The sequence below is a fragment of the Gossypium hirsutum genome, chromosome A01, assembly GCF_007990345.1.
Source record: "Gossypium hirsutum isolate 1008001.06 chromosome A01, Gossypium_hirsutum_v2.1, whole genome shotgun sequence".
NCBI lineage: Eukaryota > Viridiplantae > Streptophyta > Magnoliopsida > Malvales > Malvaceae > Gossypium > Gossypium hirsutum.
The window spans coordinates 3,034,310-3,053,134 of record NC_053424.1 but is presented as its reverse complement, the minus strand read 5'-3'; the positions used below and the strand labels follow the sequence as shown (position 1 = coordinate 3,053,134).

Genomic DNA, 18,825 nt, shown 5'->3' with positions numbered 1-18,825 from the left:
TTATTTAAACTTTTTAAAGTATTTTAGTTTCTACTACTTTTTCACTATAATCCTTAATAATTTTTATCCCGATCAATACTTCAAAAATATGTTTTTTAGGTGATCAAAATGAAAACGATTTAAAATTTAAGTGACCAAAATAAAAATGTGAATATGATATAACATATACAATTAACCATGATTAAACATTTAATAATTTGATGACTAAAATAAAACACTCTAAAAATTGAATCACCAGATAATTTTGAACTCTAGTAATTAATTTGGTAATTAAAAACATTCATAAAATTTATTGAGGTTTGAGCTTCCAGAAGTTACAGACCAAGACGTCATTTAAATAACTTTGACTAATATACGTAGCTGTTGTCAAACCGATGAATTTAGACTATTTCATTTTGATAACTTTGACTAATGAAGCACATGGCTTTTTTTTTTAAAATTATTTTCTGGATTATTCTTTTAACAATGACTGAGTCTTGTTAAGGAAAAAAAAGTCTCTTACCAATTACAATATACTTAATGGCATTAGTTAGTGCTTTTCCTTGCCTAACATTTTTTTTTTAAATTATATTCAAGATCTAATATGTATGAATTGCACCTACTAAGTTAAATATGTCCAACTTATCGGATTAGGCAGATAAGATAGTCAGGGACAAGTTTAAGTTGTAAAGAGAAGGAAAACAATATTAATACTTATTGGATCGAGTGATTATAAGCTCAATTTTCCTTAAACAACAACATAAATTCAAGTATTGTGGATAAAGAAAATAGTTCTCGAAGAACTTTATCCCTCGTACTCTAAATTTCATTGAGGTCCAACATAACTATCGAGTGCCAAAAAATCACTAATAAAAACTAAAAAGGATTAGAATAAGTTACTAACCAAAGAGAAACACGTCCAAACTTTTGTTAGGCATGTACTCGTAGATCAGCATCTTCTCTTTTCCATCAACACAACACCCAAATAATCTAACCAAATTTTGATGTTGGAGCTTTGAAATCACCACCACTTCATTCATAAATCATTCCAATCCTTACCCCGAACCTTTTGACAATCTCTTAAATGCTCTTTCCTTTTCATCATCTAATGTTCCTAGCACACAAAGTTCGGTTCATAAGACTTGGTAGAAAGAAAATGTCATTTCATCGATCATGTATTTTCCGGAAATCACCATTGTTTATTAACCTGTAAACTGGACAAAAGCCACCTTGCCTTAGCTTTTTTGAGTGGTGGAAGTTGTTTATCGTAGTAGCGAGTTCTATGAAACTAGATAGTGGCAACTGTTGGAGTTTAACTTCGATTGAATTTCTCCTATATTTTCACTATAAAATTGGTGTTCGATCTATTTACAAGTTGGTCTAACTATGGACTGAGTTTATTCGTAAGAAAATTCGGTGAAGCTCAAAATAAGACAACAAATGATAATTTCTTAAAGTGATGAGACGGTGAAAGGTCATTTATCACCTCATGCCTGGATATTTTCGTAGAAAAGTTACTCTCATGAAAGATAGTTAGAACTACTACTCTTATGTTTGTAAAGATTTGAAAGCCCCAAATGCATGGTCTCATAACCTTTCCCTTTTTTTCTTCTTTTTGTTTTGTAATTTGCTTTCTTTCTTCTTCCTTTTCTTTTTGCACGCCCTCTAAAATTCATACCCCACTCATAAAATGAGCAAATGAAGCACCAGTTTCAATAATCATGTTGAAGATTTACTTCACCTACTATAACAAAATAATCTAATTAATTTTAACAATTTTTTATTTGTTGCTGATTTTTAGAGATTATGAATATTTTAGTAGTCTAGTTTTAGTCAATAGTTGTTGTTTTTCTATATAAACACTAGTTTTCAGTTTAATAAATGAAAACACTTTCTATAAAAATTATTTATATTTTCCTCTTGCTTTTGTTGTTTTTTTTACAATAATTTTTTTATCAAAAACTTCAATAAATAGGTATCAGAGCTATCTTCTTGAGGGACTTATAATTAAAAAAATATTTTGTCTCTTTCTTCTTCTATGGATTCAGAAATCTCTTTCACTGCACTTGCACCACCCGTTTTCAATGGTAAAGGTTACCGTGTTTAAGCAGTAAGGATGGAGGCTCATCTAGAGGAAAATGATTTCTAGGAAGCCGTGGAGAAGGACTATGAAGTTCTTTCATTACCTGTCAATCCGACTAAAAGAAAATCAAGAATCACAATGAGAGAATCAAGAAAATCAGAGGCAAAAGCTAAATTATTTGTTGCAGCCTCATCTGATATCTTTCTCAGAATCATGACAATGAAATAAATGTTACAAGCTCAATTTTCCCGGCCCTGACACACTAAAACCCTAAGCTCACTAAACCAGCCCAAAACCTTAACACACAGAAAAAATAATAATAAACCCTAGCCCCCTAACCCAAGTGGCGCCCTAGCCACTGTCAGAGGCCCCTACCACCACCGCTGGTAGCCGCTGGCAGCCACCTGCTCCACCGCCAACTTCTCCTGCAAAGAAAAGACAGGATTAAATGCGAAAACAGTGAAGAAAACAGAGATAATGTTGTAAAATCGGCTATATAAAAGCCTAAGATATCAGATTGTAAAAGAGGTTGGATTTTCTTTGGAAGGAATACAAGCAATTGATTTTTTAGAGTAATCCCCAAAAAAAACACAAAATTACGGCAAGGGTTTGAAGGAAAAAAAAAAAGAAAACAAAGCAAACATTTAAGGGTATTTCCTCTTTTATTAGCATTTTTTCTCATTTACTTTGAAACTACACATACACACCTATATTTCATTTTCCTTTTTTAAACTGTTATATACACATACAAAGATTTCATTTTTATTTTGATTTTTTTTGGTTATTTATATATTACAAAGTATAAAAAAGGGGCATAAAAAAGGGTAAAAAAATCTCACCTCTTTGGATTTTCGGCCACCGTGTGCGGTGGCCGGTGGCGGGGACGGCGGAGGCTGGCCGAAATCTGGGCTGACCCAGAGAGAAGAGAGAAGCTTTTTTTTTGTTTTTTTTTAAACTTGGGGAAGAATGATTTTTTAAAAAAAATTTAAGCTTTTATAAAGGACCAAAACGGCGTCGTTTTGGTTGGTCTCCTCAGACGTCAAAATGACGTCGTTTTGAGGAGATCGACCTGACCTGACCCGCTCCAATGACAGGATCCGCGTGTTTTTGAAAAAGATTCTATTTGCGCATTTAGTCCTTCCGCTTTTTTATAGTTTTATAATTAAAATTTTTCGTATTTTTAATTTTGCCCAGAAATTTTGTTTTTGTTTCATTTCGATCCCTCTTGGTGTTGTGAATTTTGGGAGGATGGGATATTTCCCATTTTGGTCCTCTTTCGTTATCTGCACACCCAAATCGGTCCTATTCTTTATTTTTTATTCCAAATCTGTCCCAAAACTTCACTTTAAGTTCAATTTAGTCCCCTTTTTGCTATTTTTGATATTTTAGCTAAATTAATTAATTTAAGATGTTACTATTATTCATATTTTCATCATCATCATCATCATCATCATCATCATCATTATTATTATTATTATTATTATTATTATTATTATTATTATTATTATTATCCTCATTAGTATATTATTATTATTTTTAATATTATTATTATTTTCACCATTGTTATTATGTTTTAACATTATTATTTTCTATTATTATCAATGTTTATATTATTATTATTTATTATCAATATTAATATTATCATTGCCGTTTTTGTTACTATCATTATTATTATTTACTATTGTTTATTATCATTATTATCACCATTCCTTACTATTTACTATTATTATTATTATTATTATTATTACTATTTTCATTATTGTTATCACTATTTTTATTTACTACTAATATTATTACTCCTTTTTATTATTAATATCCATTATCAATATTATTGTTACTATTATTATTATTATTGTTATTTCTCATTAATATATTGTTATTTATATTATTATTATTATTACTACTAGTATTATTTCTTATAACTATTATGCTATTACCATTACTATTATTATTAATACTATTATCATTATTATTATTAGTATTATTATTACCACCTTATTTTATTACTATTAACATTCTTTAATTATTGTCACTATCATATTTTTTTATTTAACATATTATTGTTACTAAATTTTTATTATCATTATTACTATCGTATTATTATTACTATTATATTTTCATCTACATAGATTTTCTTGTTACTTACTTATTTATATTTTCGTTGTTATTGTATTTTAAGTATTATAACTATATTATCATTTCGCTATTGTTATATTTCTCATATTATTATTGTCACTGCTATTACTATCAATTTTTTAAAAAAAATTATGTAATATTTATTTACAACTAGTTTTTTTTTTCAAATACTATTAGTTTATTTATCATTTCTCTCTTATTTTAGCTCATCGGTTTTATTTATTTATTTTATTTGTTCTTTCATCGTTATCATCCACGTTTGCGTTTATGTTCATTCTGTTATGTTTGTCAATGCCGAGATTTATATCTGTTTATGCATTCTTCATCTTACTATTACAAATTTATGTTAACCATTACCCGACGAAAATAACTTTTTCATAAAAAGCGATACTTCGTATTTAGGATTTCGAGAAAATCGTGCCCTAACTTACTGGGTTTCGATTTTTCTCAATTAACCTAAATAACGGAATATTCTTTTAAATCACAATACGAGTCTTAGAAAAATGCTTATTCTCGAAAATACGAGGTGTTGTGCCCTAACTTACCGGGTATGACATTTTGTTACCTTGAAATAAGATTTTTCGCAAGTAAAGGCAATATTCGGTGTCTGGAAACTCGAGGAAACGTGCCCTAACTTACTGGGTTTTGATTCTCCTCGTTCACCTTAACTAACCGAATATCCTTTTAAAAAGGGGTTAAATACACGGATTTTTAAGTAAAAGGCAAGCTCATTCTCAAAAGTTCGAGATGTCATGTCCTAACTCACTGGATATGATGTTTTGCTGCTTCGAGACGAGAAGGTCTTTAACGTTTGAATTTCTTTTTTACAAAAAGATGGATCGTATTTCAAAGTTTTTAAGTTTTCAAAATTTTCAACACTAAGACACTAATTAATCGACTAGGTACCAATTTTGGGCATTTCGAGGTTGCTAATCCTTCCTCGTATGTAACCGACTCCCGAACCCGTCTTTTCGATTTTCGTAGACCAAAATCGTTGTTTTGATAAATCAAACAGATTATTAAAAACAACCACTTTTCGAGGTGACCCGATCATACCTCGTCAAAAGGGATTGGCGGCGACTCCCTTTTTTTGTTTTCATTTTCAAAATCCAAGTCGATCCTCGTTTTTCAAAAAAATAGTTTCGACAATAAACATTTGAAGTTTGGAATTTCTTGAAGGAGTATGAAGGAGATGAAAAGAATAAAAGCATGAAAATGTTGAACCTGATTAGAGAATTTGAACTTCAGAACATTAAGGACTCCGAGATGGTGAAGGAGTACTTTGACAAATTACTTGTAATTGCTTCTAATCCTTGTTCCGAAGCTTTCGACAATCTTTTCACTACTATTTCCTTTCCATCATCTAATGTTCCCGGCACACAAAATTCAACTCACAAGACTTGATAGAGAAAAGGAAAATGCCTGATAACATATTAATTTGCATGTTATTTTGTGTTTAATTCAGTTTATTTCTGAATTGATCCCTACTAAATTAGTACTTTTATGTTTTAATCTTGTCAGGGATGCAATTGGGATGCTAAGAGACAAAACGAGCAGAAAAGGATCAATTTGAAAAACAATCAATAAAAATGAGACAGAATAAAAAATATAGAGAAAAGCCAATGACTCATCAGAATTTTTGACTTTGTAAAAGCAAAAAATAGAAAAAATCTTATTTTATTTTTTTATTTATTATTTATTTTATTTTATTTTGATTTTATGTTAGATTAGTTAAGGCCAAAAATAGCAAATTCTATGTATATAAATAGGGCCTTAATGTCCTTTGGAAAATCATCACTTAATTCTACATTCCTACTCCAATTTGGAATTGAATTACTTTTTTTTTCCCTTTCAAATTGGCATTAACATTATGTAGCATGGTTTCCAATTCTTGTTTCTTTTCCAAAATTGGTTTAATTGCTCTCCAAGTACTTTTCTTTTCCTTTCTTTACAATAATCATCAACCTACCTTCCAAAGTTTACAAAGCATGAACATTTTCATATTTCACTAAATTTCATCTTCACCTTAGGCCGATGTTCTTTCCGGTTGAGAATCGTGAGATACGAATTCGTGCTAAAAATTCGTCCAATCGGTATTCATTTTTTTCCTAAGTATCGGGATAGACCAATCATCCTTTAAAGTTAAACTCGATTTCAAGTCAAAGTGCACGTTGGGTTGGAGTCATGTTTACTGACAGTTGGAGAAATGAGTCGGTCGTGCTGTATTCAGATCTTCGAGAACAAATCGAGGAAGAAGTGATCTGGTTTAAACGACCTACGCGGTTGAGGCCATTAATTCGAGTTGGGTTCGTCAGAACGAAAGGCTGCTGGAATCTTGAATTGAGAACACGTGTATCTCGGTTAGATATCGGTAAAGGTTGGTTTGCAGGTCGTACCAAAACCAGCTACTAGAGGAATTGATGGTTAGGACTTTCTTAATTACTATAACCAACTTATCGTTTGGAGGAGAAGATTAATTTTTGAAGATCGATTCTTGGTATGAAATTTACTGAGTCTAAGGCTAAGGCTTATTTTATCTGTTTACAATAGTCTAAATTTATTTCCAGTTTACATTTATTTTCAATATTAATCAATTTTTTATTTAAGTTGATTAGATTATTTACTTTCTTAAACATTCTCAAACCCCCCATTTAATTGTTATTTTTGTTGTAGGTAAGTTTGGAATCGTGGACATGACTCTTGCCACGACCTTTGACGCGACAAATATTCTATTCATAAGTGAACACGGAAATTGATTACGACATCCAATCCCTGTGGACTCGACCCTACTACCACTCTTTACTACAATTTAGAGTTTTTTTTGTAGAAATTATTTTTGGTGGTTTTGATGCCCATCAATGCCATTTCATTGATATTGGATTTGCTGAAAATTGCCATTATTTATTACCTTGTAAACTGGACCGAAACCGCCCTGCCCTAGCTTTTTTATGTGATGGAAATTGTCTGTTGCGACGACGAGTTCTTCAAAATTGAATAGTGGCAGCTGCTGGAGTTCAACTCCAATTGAATTTTCTCCTATATTTTTCACTAGAAAGCTTATGTTTGATCTGCTTTCATTTTTCATTTCTTCCTAAGATAGGATCAAAGTAGTTAGTACCGCATTGATAGATATATTATTGTTGTCTTGACATTGATATGTAACGATATCAATATGTACCAATACCAGCATGTTTCAATATATCATTTCAGATTTATCAGTATTTTCTACTTATATATTTCTAGTTTAATTTGTAATTTCTTAATAAATTATTTATACATATAAATATTTTTCATATGTATTACCTTTATATTTAGCTATTCTACACAATAAGAAGAGTGTAGAAATTGTAATAATGACTATGCCTGCAATTACTGTTGTAATAACAATGACCTTAATACTTTTCCCTTTATATGGAAATAGAAAAACTTGGTTAATAACTTTAACCCAAAAATGCAGATATTGACTCAATTTATCAAACACATCGTCAACACTAATAAAATTTACCCAGTTCCAAAGATGGCAGACGAATGTGAAGATCAACGCCGCTAGCGGAGGAATTCTGGACTTTAATCAAATCTCCACTCCACAACATGCAACCAATGCTATCACCATACTTATAAGCCACGCACGAACAATTCTTCATGTTCATGCATTGGTCTTTGCACTGGCCGTTACTTATTGATGACGGGTGCTAAAATGTTGGCACTTTCATCCTCTTCATCTCTAAAAACCCATCATCACCTTGGCCTGCTCCCTCCCATTGTTGTAATCTCTTTAGAACTGCAAAGGGGTAGTCCTAAAACATCCACTACTCCAATTACCTCTACTCCATTCTTCTATATTCCTAGGCTTAAACCCCTTTTAGCAACTGCAAATGGGTCATTTCAATGAATCACATATTCCAAATGCCCCCACAGTATCCATAAACATCACAATTTGTTTGATAACTAGAATACTTGTTTATCCAGCTCCCTTTCCCCACATCCCATTTCCATTCAGTGAATTTTCCTTGAGAATCTAATTCACCGTATATCTATATAAAGTCATTAGAAAATTCGTAAGTCATATAGTACTGTTGTTGTGGATTATCTGCAGCAACATCAAACCCTTCAAGATAAGCAGTGTACTTATCTATTAAGCTAATAAAGGTATTCCCATTCCATGGACCGGTCCGATAATAGAGCTTGTTATTCTTTCTAATGATGCCCTCTAGGCTATTGAACGGTTCAAGGTTAAGATAAAAGTTACCATCAGGTGGGTCATCAAATGCTTTTCCATGATTTCAGCTCTACTTTACAACCCTTTTTTAACATCAGTGCTGATCTTCATAGTTTCAGTGAAGGCATTAGAAGGATCTTCGAAACTCTCCCATAAGCTGCTTGCTCCATCCTCACCGTTACTAAGGACAAGGTTTCCAGAGTCTAAAAGTTGGGCAGTTGTTTCATTAGGAGTTGTATTGTTAACATGTGATGACCAAAGTGTAAGACCCTAAACCCAGCCTAGACGTTATGGCCGAATCTACGATGTTACATTGAAGTGTTTTTTGAAAAAACATAATTTCGTTGAGAAATTTGTTCTCTTATTAAAACCTCTTTGTGATCTTAACAAAAGTTCAAGATATCATGTTCTTTATTAAAACTCAAATCGTTTTGGCAAAATGTTAACCATATTAGATTGTCATTACACTTTAAAACAATGTTTATTGCGAAAGCTTTTAAAATATGTTGTGTAAGCGAGGTGTTTAAAAAACATTTATCTTTTGAAAATCCGCGGCCTACTACTAACAAATATGAATCAAGTAAATAAATCCCAAATTATAATAAAAACTTAAAGAGGCCTTATTACATAAAAATACCCAAATTATACTACTCATAAGTTAAAAGATAACATGGAAGTGTAAGTTGTTGTGTGGCCACCTTCGAGTCCCTCGCAGTACCGATCCGGCTAAAGATTACTTGCGCAGATAAGCAGAAGGGTGAGTTTACGAAAACTCAGTGTGTAATCCCTTAATAAGCAAACAGTCAAACATACAGTGAGCAAAAACAGTCTGGGCCTAAGCCTATATCAGTAACAGTTCAGTTTCAGTTAGGGCCATAGCCTGATACAGTAACAGTATCAGAGTGGGCCTTAGCCCAATTTAGTAGCGGTCAAGGTACAGATATGCAATCAGAAATTCTACCCAACCAGCCTCTACACACCACTCCGTCCAACCCTACACACCATGTGGGGATAAAATTAACCCACCTATCCCTACACACCAAAAATAGCACCGGTTGCGGCACTAAACAATATTTACAGCAGAGCTACCAGTACAGTACACTTCCTCTAAATATAGTAAACCCATCCCCATGCAATATGTTATGTCATAAAATCTTACGTGTATGCAACAACGTCATGCTCGATTACAACCATACATATCATAGGGGCATATCAGTCATTTTACCCCATAGGGGTATAACAGTCATTTCATCAAATTAGGGTCTGGGTATACTTACCGGCCCAACAGTAAGTCTACAATCGTCTCGGGCGACCCGTGAAACCCTAACAGTCAAACAATAAAAATAGGCCCAAGGCCTATAATGTGGCCCACTAAGCCCAAGAATGGCCTTGGCCGTGTGAATTATACAGCCTGGCTCAATAAACTCCACACGTCCATGTGGTTCACCCGTGTGGGGCCCACATGACCCATTTCAGCCCATCAAGGCCCAAATCGACCTCAGACCATGAAATCGCTCATGGCCGGCCTTTACGATCTTACACCCACGTTTATGCATTCGGGTTACCACACAAGCAAGTGCACCCTCGTGAAATGTCGACGGTCACCTATTTTGATTTTTGCCGACTTATGATTATAGCAGTGTGGTTACACACCTGATGTGATTTGACGTTAACCGCACTCCGAATCCTTTTATACCTGAAGTGACATCTAATCAATTACATAACTCATGTTTCAAATGGAGCCTAATAGAGTTCCCAAATTGACCATAGTCTCCTTACCTGAAAACAATCGTAAGCGTACCTCTAGTTCCTAGGAGATGTGCCAATCAATTTCGATCACCACGTACACGAAAGTCACCACCTTTAATAAACCCGTATTTGGAGTATAATACAATCTATGCATATCGTTCAATACTGCCTTTTAAATAATAACCTATGTTCTCATACAATAAACCTCAATTCACTTACCAATAATGACAAAGCAGATTGTAGATAAGTGATGCAGTGTACAAAGAACCGAGAAGGAGGATTGATTTGAAACAGTAAACATGGGATAATGATCAAAACGAGGAGAAGAAAGAAGAAGGTGCTCAGAGAAGTGAAAACCGAAGGGAGAAAGAAATAAGACAGAGGCCTACCAACCAATATTCGGCCAAAGGAAAAATGATTGAATGAGAGGGAAAATTGAAGTAATCGCCCAAAGCTCGAGAGATCGGGAGAATAGAAGAAAATCGACCCAACCATAAAGTGCAAAGAGAAAAGAAGAAAAAAAAGTAAGGGGAGTCAGCTAATAAGGCAATTGACCGAAAGGGAGATTAAAGTTGCATAAAAAGCAGAAAAGAAAAGGTACCCGAAAGACCCAAAAAAAAATTGGCCTCCAAAATTGAAAGTGCAAAGAAGCAAAAGAAAAGCACTTGATAGCAACTAAAATAGAGAAAAAAAACCTATTACTCTCCAAGCCGAATTCCTTTGAGTACCTAGAGTCCCCATTCGGCACCAACACTCCCTCAACTTCACATCCCCTTGATTTTCTCCTAAAATCTCTCCACAACATTCTCAAACCGATCCCTCAACAACTCAACCACTTAATTTGAAATTTAAACTTTTCAGTGTTTTGATCAACCCACAACTCTCCCATGGCACAGCAGCAAAATAAAACACTCCATTACCCCCACCAAGATTTGAACCTCAATCCTTAAGCATAGATATCACACCACTTATACCCTAGACCAGCAAGCCCTTTTTGTCATGTTTTACCCACATTTAATTAAAAGCCTACTGCCTAGAGACAGTGCTTATTCCTTTAAAAACAAAACTTTTTGCACCTGCCCAGGCTTAAACTCAAGACTTCTCAGACACTTCCCAGGACACTTAACCACTAAACCAAATACAAATTTATGGCATTTTCTTGCACATCTAAACATTTATGTGCAGCCTCCAACTGTTCCTATGCTCAATACCTAATACTTCCAAGCCCAAAATTCGGGGTGTTACACAAATAACCTCAGCTTTTCCATTGGAAACAACAAGGTTGCCATCATCTGATATGTTGAGAATCCTAGAAGAGTCTTTGAGATGACTGTTTCTAATTGCTACCCAAACAACAATTTGTACGGGGACTTGATTGTAGAGAATCCCTATATAACAATTGCTGGAGTTAGCCAAGCTGAAGAATCCCAATCGGAAAACACCATTCTGGGAGATTATAACATCAGGGTCTATGATGGATTTTGATGGTGTTATTGTGTCTAAAGTAGTGGCAAATAGTAAGTAAAAGCAAGATATTAAAGCTAGTAAAACAAAGCAGCTAATAGTTTTTCCCATAAGCTCTTTCCAGAACTTGGAAGAGACGCTATGATTTATGAATGATATTTAACTCAACTCAATTTTTGTTTCAGTTAAAAAAAAGTCTGATTTTGATACGATGTAATGATATTTCAAGGCAGCTGCAAATGTTTACATCGAGATTTGAATTTTCTTCAAGCACTAATCACTACCTATTTTGTATTAGAATATTGTATTCAACTAGCATGTCACCCTGATCGTGGAAATTAATACTTCTAGCTTGTCATGCACGTTTAATTTGGTTGACTTGCAGACTCATTTATCTTCCAACCAAAATGAAAGTTTAATTTGCTTTCCACTGTTTTATTCTTAAAAATTACATTGTTGATTTAAGACATCAAAAAAAAGTCTCTTTACGGAAACGCGAAGACATACGGGGAGTTGCCAGGAAAGATCTGTGAAAGATACATCCCGAACTTAAGAGGAACTTTACTAGTTAGTGGAAAACTTAAAACACTAACTATATCATGGAAGATTATGGCTGCAAGATTGGAACGATGCTTTGACCCAAAACAATGAATCCACCAAAAACAATGGAAGACTTTTGGGTTAGGTAAATTTGGGTTTGAATCATTTTAATTTTAAATCATTTTTAAGTTTGGATTGAACAGTTTCGAATTGTTGATTTTTTTATGTTCAAATCAAATTGGATCGAGTTTGAATTTGAATTTCATCAAATGAGTTTTCGATTTTTGCATTAAACTAACATGTTCAAATATAATAGTAAATTCACTCGAAAGGAACAAATAAAATTACAATTATCATAGAAATGAAATGATAAAAATAGGTTGAATATAAAAGATAAATTTCAATACTTAAAACTGTATTTCTAAACGCTACAAATAATTAATTTGTATCTCTATCGGCCATCAAGGTTTGTAAGAGTTACATCATTAAATGAAGCCCTATCTTCATCATCATGACTCAATAGTGGTGCTTCAGTGAAAGCAGGTTGTTTTGGAGTGTTAAGATCTGAAATCTCACTATTAAGCATTGAAACAATTGTAGGCATAGTGGGCCTATCTTTGGCAAATTCTTGAACACATAGCAAACCAACATGTATGCATCTCCAAATTTCTTTTTCGTTTTCATTCTTTGAATATGTTTCTGACTCTAAAATCACTTCATCTACTATGCCACAAATATCGCCTTCCCTCCACAATTTCCATGCCTGAGAATAGAAAAGAAAATTTGTCTAAATTAATACTTAAAGTTTTCAGCCTAAATCAACTCAAAATTATAAACACAAAGTCAATAGATTTTGATCAGCTCAATTCAACATATATAAAGATCCAACTGTTCAAAATTTCTTGCTTAAGCTTATTTACCTATGTCTAAATTGAGCTTCATTCTTAGGCTCAACTTAAACTCGATATTGTAGTCAAGCTCGAATTTCAATTGAAAATGTTCAATATATATTTAAAGCAAAAAAGTGAGCCTATACTCAATTCAAGTATTAGGACTCTCAATGTCACCTTGCAAGCTACTCAATTCAAGCATTAAGATTCTCAAGATTAGCTCATGATCTCTCAACTCAATAGTTACTTGATTCGAACTTGAATAGCTTGCAAAAATGACTTCTTACACCTTAATTCTATCCACCAACATCTCTAACTATCTTATAAACTTACATATCCCAAGAGGCTAAATCCATACTGATCGTTGTAAAAGCTTGCGCTTCTTCTTCCGCTAACAACCTCTAGCAATAGAACTCCAAAACTGAATACATCTGATTTCTCTGAAAATTGTCCTCGCATTACATACTCAGGAGACATATAACCACTGTATTTTAACATTAAAAACAACATCAATTACAATCCTGGCCTAAACTTGTTCATGAGTAGGTCCAAATTAAAATTAAATAATAAAAGTATAAAATAATATATTCTTTACTATTTTAATTTTTAACAATGGTAAAATGAGTCCATAGATCAAACTAAGCCAAACTAAATTTAGGTCTAGGCATATAATTTTTTAACCATCGGACTTGATCCATCAATAGATATATCTATACCATATTTTATCAAAAAAAAAGAATAATAAAATTAAATGATAGGGAGAAAGTTCCAATTTACTAAGTTCCAACAACCCTTTTAGTGTTAGCTTGATTTTCATTGCCTCCGAAAATCCTAGCCATCCCAAAATCTGAAATTTTTGGGTTTAATTCTTCATCAAGTAAAATGTTACTTGCTTTTAGATCTCTGTGTATAATCTTTAGCCTTGAATCTCTATGAAGATAAAGCAATCCTCGACTAATCCCTTCAATAATGTTGAATCGTTTTCTCCAACCCAAAACATCTTTTTTAGCTGGATCTATGACAAAACTTAAACAATAAGACCTCAAAATTTATAGTTAATTTCTATAATAGTGGATCTAAAATACAATCATCCTTGTATTTTCTACCATATTATATTAATTGTGATTGTGGACAGAATTGATGTTATGTCAATCAATTGAAATAAATATTGAACAGTGAAGAGAGTCAAAATATTTCGTTGCTGCCATTCAAATCTCATAATATAATTACATTATAGACATGTCCATGGACCAAGCCATAACCTATTTTTTATATCCTCTTCCACAAGTTTGCACAAAATCAACTAGGCGACCAATTTTATTGCTTAAAAAAAGTTAGAATCAGACTTCTATATTTTATAATTACTAGCTTCTAATGTGACATATGTGTGATTTTGATATTTAATTAATTTTTAAATATTAAATTTTTAAGGGTAAGCTATAAAGATAATCATTCAATTAAAGTATTTCTATTTAATGTTACAGAAATTTAATATTTTGGTCACTCTTGTGTTAAATCATTAATAGTTATTTGATGGCACAATATCCTTACATAACGATTGTTTAATAGAAAAAAGGGTCACTATTTGCCACCCATACAACAGTTTGTTCGGGGATTTGATGGTACAATATCCCTACAGAACGATTGCTGGAGTTAGCCAAGCTGAAGAATCCCAATCGGAAAATACCATTCTGGGAGATTACAATTCAGGGTCTTTGATGGATTTTGATGGTGTTATGGTATCTAAAGCAGTGGCAAATAGCAAGTAAAAGCAAGATATTAAAGATGGTAAAACATAGCAGATAATAGTTTTTCCCATAATCTCTACCCAGAACTTTGACGTCATTTAAATAACTTTGACTAATACAGGTAGCTGTTGTCAAACCGATGAATTTACTCTTTCATTTGAATAACTTTGACTAATGAAGCACATGATATTCTTTTTCAAAATTATTTTCTGGATTATTCTTTTAACAACGACCGAGTCTTGTTAAGGAAAAAAAAAAGGTCTCTTACCAATTATAATATACTTTATGGCATAAGTTTATGCTTTTCCTTGCCTAACATTTTTTAAAAATTAATTCAAAGATCTAATAGTTTTCGAAGAACTTTGCCTCTCCTTTAGAGTTCCACTTAATTGAGCTCTAAATTTAATTGAGGTCTAATATAACTATTGGGTATCAAAAAATCACTAATAAAAATTTAAAAAGATTAGAATAGGTTACTAACCAAATAGAAACGCGTACAAACTTTTGTTAGGCATGTACTTGTAGATCAGCATCTTCTCTTCTCCATCAACACAACACCCAAATAATCTAACCAGATTTGGATGTTGGAGTTTTGAAATCACCACCATTTCATTCATAAATCCTTCCAACCCTTACCCCGAACCTTTTGACAATCTCTTAAATGCTCTTTCCTTTCCATCATCAAATGTTCCCAGCACACATAATCCAGTTCATAAGACTTGGTAGAAGGAAAATGTCATTTCATCGATCATGTATTTTCCGAAAATCACCATTGTTTATTACCCTGTAAACTAGACAGAAGCCACTTTGCCTTAGCTTTTTTGCTTAATGGAAGTTGTTTATCGTAGTGGCAAGTTCTATGAAACTAGATAGTGGCGTTTAACTTCGATTGAATTTTCTTCTATATTTTCACTATAAAATTGATGTTCGATCTATTTACAAGTTGATCTAACTATGGACTAAGTTTATTTGTAAGAAAATTCGATGAAGCTCAAAATAAGACAACAAATGATAATTTCTTAAAGTGATGGGACAGTGAAAGAAGGTCATTTAATTTATCACCTCATGTGTGGATATTTTCATAGAAAAGTTACCCTCATGGAAGATAGTTAGAACTACTACTCTTATGTTTGTAAAGATTTGAAAGCCCCAAATGCATGTTCTTATAATATTTTAAAAAATATATTAGAATAAGTTACTAACCAAAGAGGAAAGCATCCAAACTTTTGTTGGGCATATATTCGTAGACAAGCATCTTCTCTTCTCCTTCAACACAACAGCCAAACAATCTAACCAGATTTCGATGTTGAAGCTTAGAGATCACCGCCATTTCATTCATAAATTCTTCCAACCCTTGCACCGAAGCTTTCGACAATCTTTTTACTGCTATTTCCTTCCCATCATCTAATGTTCCCTACACACAAAATTCAACTCACAAGACTTGATAGAAAAAAGGAAAATGTCATTTCATTGACACTGAATTTGCAAATCGCCATTATTTATTACCTTGTAAACTGGACCGAAACCACCCTGCCCTAGCTTTTCTGCGTGATTGAAGTTGTTTGTCGCGGTGGCAAGTTCTTCGAAATTGAATATGGGCAGCTGCTGGATTTTTACTCCAATTGAATTTTCTCCTATATTTTCACTACAAATTTGGTGTTTGACCTCTTTTTGTTTTTTATTCCTGCCTGAGATAAGATGGATGTAGTTAGTACCATATTGGTGAATGTACCCCTTTTATCTTAATATTCGTGTATATATTCATAGCCTAAGTTTTAATTTCTTAATAAATTATAAATACATTTAAATATTTTTCATATATATTACCTTTATGTTTAGCCATCCTACACCATAAGAAGAGTGCAGAAATTGTAATAACTACTATGCCCGCAATTGCTGTTGTAATAACAATGACCTTTCTACTTTTCCCTTTATCTGCAAATAGGGAAACTTGGTTAATAACTTCAACACCAAAAAGGCAGATATTTGACGCAATTTATCAAACACATGGTCGACACTCAGAAAATTTACCCAGCTCCGAAGAAGGCAGACGAATGTAAAGATCGACTCCGAGACTGGAGAGTTTCTTGACATCAACCAAATCTCCACTCCACAACATGCAACCAATGCCATCATCATACGCATAAGCCACGCACGAACAATTCTTCATGCATTCATCTTTGCAGTCACCGTTAACTATTAATGACCGGTACGGAAAGGTCGGCACTTTCATCATCTGCATCTCCAAAAACTCATCATCACCTTGGCCTGCTCCACTGCCATTGTTGTTATCTCTTTGGCACTGCAAAGGGGTATTCCTAAAACACCCACTACTCCAATTACCTCTACTCCATTCCTCTGCATTCCTAGGCTTAAACCCCTTTAAGCAACTGCAAATGGGTCGTTTCGATGAATCGCATATGCCAAATGCCCCACAGATTCCATAAACATCACAATCTGATTCATGACTAGGATACCTGTTTATCCAGTTCCCTTTATCCGCATCCCATCTCCGTTCAATGAATTTTCCCTGAGAATCTAATTCATAGTATATCAACCTAAAGTCATTAGAATATTCATAAGTGATATAGTACGGTTGTTGTGGATTATCTGCAACAACATCAAACCCATCAAAATTAACGGTGTACATATATACTATGCCAATAAAGATATTCCCATTCCATGCACCGGTCCGAAAATAGAGCTGGTTATCCTTCCGAATGACAAGCTCTGGGATGTTGATATGTTCAAAACCAAGAGAAAAGTTACCATCAGATGGATCATCAATGCTTTTCCATGATTTCAGCTCCACTTTACGACCCGTTTTTATATCAACGCCGATCTTCATTGTTTGAAGGAATACATTACAAGGGTGTTGAAAACTCTCCCATAAGCTGCTTCCTGCATCGTCACCATTACTGAGAACGAGGTTTCCTAAGTCCGAAAGCTGGGCAGTTGTTGCATTAGGAGCTGTATTGGTAACATTTGATGACCAGAGAATCTCAGTTTTGCCATTCAAAACAACAAGGTTGCCATCATCTGATATGTTGAGAATCCCTGAAGAGTCTTTGAGAGGCCTGTTTCTATTTGCCACCCACACAACAGTTTGTACGGAGATTTGATGGTACAATATCCCTACATAACGATTGCTGGAGTTAGCCAAGCTGAAGAATCCCAATCGGAAAATACCATTCTGGGAGATTATAAATTCAGGGTCTTTGATGGATTTTGATGGTGTTATGGTATCTAAAGCAGTACCAAACTGCAAGCAAAAACAAGATACTAAACCTAATAAAACAGAGCAGCTAATAGTTTTTCCCATAATCGCTTCCCAGAACTTGGAATTAGTTGGGATCTTTAAGGATTTACATTAAATGAACTCAAATCAAATTTCTTTCCAGTTTTTTTTTTAAAAAAAAGAAGATGATAGGATGTAATGATGTTTCCTGGCAGCTGCAAATGTTTATATCAAAATTTGAAGTTTCTTCAAGAGCTAGTCGCCTCTTTATTTTCTTTGCTTTTCTGTCGACTTTTCCTTGATGGGATTGCAGTACCAAAAAAATCAACTATAACATGCCATCCTGTTCATTCCAATTTTTGCTTTGCATGATAGTTAATGATAAAATATTGTAGGAAAAGATTAAAATCAAAATTAAATTAAAAAAAAGTCAATCAACTTTTGCTTTTATTTTGTTTACCCAAAATGAAATCTTTATAATTTCAATAACTCAACTTTTAGGGCGTTTTGATTTTAATCAACCAACCGTTAAATCTTTAATTAATGCCAATTGATTATACAAGCTACATCATGTTCACACTTTAATTTTAGTTACCCAACTTTTAGGTCGTTTTTATTTTGGTTACCTCAAAAATTATTTTTTTAAGTATTGATCGGGGTAAAAACAATAAGGATTGAAATAAAAAAAATAGTAAAAACTAAAATAATGTTTTAAAATTATCAAATTGTACTTGTTTACTCCCTTGCTGGAGTTGTAATTTTTTTCAATATTAAAATTT

General features: G+C 33.2%; 1 protein-coding gene across 1 annotated transcript; it reads right to left on the bottom strand.

Annotated features, from left to right (window-relative positions):
* Positions 1-12,550: 12,550 nt before the first annotated feature.
* Positions 12,551-18,255, bottom strand: LOC121203762 (G-type lectin S-receptor-like serine/threonine-protein kinase SD1-13). Its single transcript, XM_041074215.1, has 7 exons — positions 16,840-18,255; positions 16,636-16,743; positions 16,315-16,496; positions 16,012-16,222; positions 13,838-14,075; positions 13,394-13,544; positions 12,551-12,933 (listed from the first exon to the last, which is right to left on the bottom strand). Exons 1-7 carry the CDS (start codon positions 18,128-18,130, stop codon positions 12,622-12,624), a joined length of 2,493 nt encoding a protein of 830 aa, XP_040930149.1. The 5' UTR covers positions 18,131-18,255; the 3' UTR covers positions 12,551-12,621.
* Positions 18,256-18,825: the final 570 nt, after the last annotated feature.